Source organism: Cucurbita pepo, chromosome 6, assembly GCF_057944985.1.
Source record: "Cucurbita pepo subsp. pepo isolate OVF chromosome 6, ASM5794498v1, whole genome shotgun sequence".
Taxonomy (NCBI): Eukaryota; Viridiplantae; Streptophyta; class Magnoliopsida; order Cucurbitales; family Cucurbitaceae; genus Cucurbita; species Cucurbita pepo.
The window spans coordinates 14,038,173-14,041,064 of record NC_141803.1 but is presented as its reverse complement, the minus strand read 5'-3'; the positions used below and the strand labels follow the sequence as shown (position 1 = coordinate 14,041,064).

Genomic DNA, 2,892 nt, shown 5'->3' with positions numbered 1-2,892 from the left:
ATGGAGGCTCATAATATAAGTTCTTACCAAACTACACATCGAATAGCAAAACTACACGTCGAATTGTTTACGGTCAAAAAGACAAAGCAATCTGAATTTATTTATTGTATGCTTTGGACCTTCTAAATATGCGACATAAAAATTCAATGTTCAGAATATTCTACTTTCTCTCCTAGAATATATATATATATATATATATATATATATATATATATATATATATATATATATATATATATATATATATATATATATATATATAAATTAATAAATGCATAGTATTGTATGAAAAGTGTATAAATAAAATATTTTCAATAATTTGATTACATTTTTTAAAATTAGATAATTAAGATGTTAACTATTCTATTTTTATTAAAATAATTTTATGTATTTGTGAATTATTAGGTGGAAAAATGTCCCCAACTCAAAAAATGTAGTAGGGGTATTATATAAGAACTTATCATAAACGTAGTTAGCTACTATTTTAATTTTTAATTTGAGACTGGAACAAGCTTCGAGTTTTATTTAAGAAAAAGGGGCCATAATGTTAAAATATTGGTTCTGTGGGCAAGATATGTATGAACGTTGCTAGCTTTGTTAGAAATATTTGCTTATTACTCAACAAATTATCAAAGTTAGAAACACAATTTATTAACAAAGCAACTGAATTAAGAAAAAAATGGAAGGAGTTTCACCGTTACATCGATCTTTGATCTTTTGAACAAATTTCAACCTATTAATGAGATATATAAGTAACCTTTGGGCTATGCTTCTCTCACCCCGATTCATAAAAGAGAAGAAAAAATGGGAAGAGCTTTTCAAGTTGTTCTTTTTCTAGCATTGTTTGTGTTTTTATCTCCTTCTGTTTATTCTTTACCGTTGTCAACAAAAGGAAGGTGGATCGTTGATTCGACAACAGGGCGTCGAGTGAAGCTTGTGTGCGTGAATTGGCCTTCCCACACACAGAGCATGCTAATAGAAGGTCTCAACCACAGGCCATTAAAAGAGCTGGCAGATGAGGCAATCAAGTTGAGGTTTAATTGTGTACGACTCACGTATGCAACTCAAATGTTCACTCGTTATGCAAATAGGACAGTTGAAGAGAATTTTGACCTCCTCGATTTAGAGCAAGCAAAAGCCGGATTGGCTCAATATAATCCTTTTGTGTTGAACAAGACTATTGCTGAAGCCTATGAAGCTGTTGTTGATGTGCTTGGAGAGAGTGGTTTAATGGTGATTGCCGACAACCATATGAGTCAGCCAAGATGGTGTTGCTCTCTTGACGATGGCAATGGATTTTTTGGAGACCGCTATTTTGACCCTCAAGAATGGCTACAAGGTCTTAGCTTAGTTGCTCAACGCTTTTCCAAGAAATCAACGGTACGTACAAATTAAGGAAAATTCTCACACTCTTGAAACTAAATTCTCACATTCTTTTGTTATGACATTTAGGTGGTTGGAATGAGCCTACGAAACGAGATACGAGGAACCAATGAAAATGCAAATGATTGGAACAATTATGTTACTCAAGGAGTAACAACAATCCACAACATTAACCCAAATGTTTTGGTGATTGTTTCGGGCCTAAATTTTGATAATGATCTTCGATGCTTAAAAGAGAAGCCCTTGAATGTAAGCACCTTAGACAACAAGTTGGTTTTTGAGGTGCACTTGTATTCGTTCAGTGGAGATCAAGAGAGTAAATTTATAAACCAGCCACTAAATAATATTTGTGCAAATATTATCGATGGCTTTGTAGACCATGCTGAATTTGTTAGAGAAGGACCAAACCCATTTCCTTTGTTTGTCAGCGAATATGGGTACGATCAGAGAGAGGTTAACGATGCAGAAAATCGGTTCATGAGTTGCTTCACAGCTCATCTTGCACAAGAAGATTTAGATTGGGCATTATGGACTTGGCAAGGTAGCTATTATTACAGGGAAGGTCAAGCAGGGCCGGCAGAAACTTTTGGAGTTCTCGACTCCAATTGGACTCAAATTAAAAATCCTAACTTTGTCCAGAAGTTTCAACTATTGCAGACTATGTTGCAAGGTAAGTATAAATATATTAACGATTTTGAATATATGGATCTATAACAAGTGTATAAGACATTTTTTTACGGTGCACAGATCCAAATTCCAATGCATCGTTCTCGTATGTTATATATCATCCACAAAGTGGCCAATGCATCCAAGTCTCAAATGACAACAAAGATATTTTCATGGGTAATTGCTCCATCTCAAGTCGATGGACTCATGACAATGATAGCACTCCAATTAGGATGTCAAGCACTGGTTTATGCTTAAAGACAAGCGGAGAAGGCCTTATGCCATCTCTCTCAACGGATTGCTTCGGCCCTCAGAGTTCTTGGAGAGCCATTTCAAACACTAAGCTTCATTTGGCCACCGTAACTCAAGATGGGAAGAGTCTTTGCTTGCAGGTTGAAAGCTCTAATTCTTCAAATATTGTGACAAACTCATGTATTTGCACTGATGGTGCTCCAAATTGCCTCCAAGACACCCAAAGTCAATGGTTTGAACTGGTTGAAACCAACACGTTGTGAGTTGCTTATGTATTGGGAAGAATAAATATATGACATGTCCGACTTTGAATTGGCCCCTATTTTATCTCTAATTCTATTCATGCTCGTGCTTGACTATAACCGATTTTATTTATCGTACAAACATATATGAAAAATAATACCAACAATAATGATCGTATAAAAGATTGGACATATAATAAATAATAGAAAAATAATTATTGACCATTTAACTGCGAATTTAAGCATAAAATCGACAACCCTAATATGACTCCGGCATTTTCAAAACTTTCATGCCAACCCTAAATTCAAATTCCAACAACTACTAGTATATTGGACCAAATTCTAAATT

The 2,892-nt window shown here is 34.5% G+C and overlaps 1 protein-coding gene across 1 annotated transcript; it reads left to right on the top strand.

The window, feature by feature from the left end:
* The first annotated feature begins 804 nt into the window (after window positions 1-804).
* On the top strand, window positions 805-2,564 carry LOC147792393 (glycosyl hydrolase 5 family protein-like). The gene is made up of 3 exons (XM_087124561.1): window positions 805-1,380; window positions 1,453-2,053; window positions 2,131-2,564. The coding sequence occupies exons 1-3, from the start codon at window positions 805-807 to the stop codon at window positions 2,562-2,564; spliced, it is 1,611 nt and encodes a 536-aa protein (XP_086980687.1).
* Window positions 2,565-2,892: the final 328 nt, after the last annotated feature.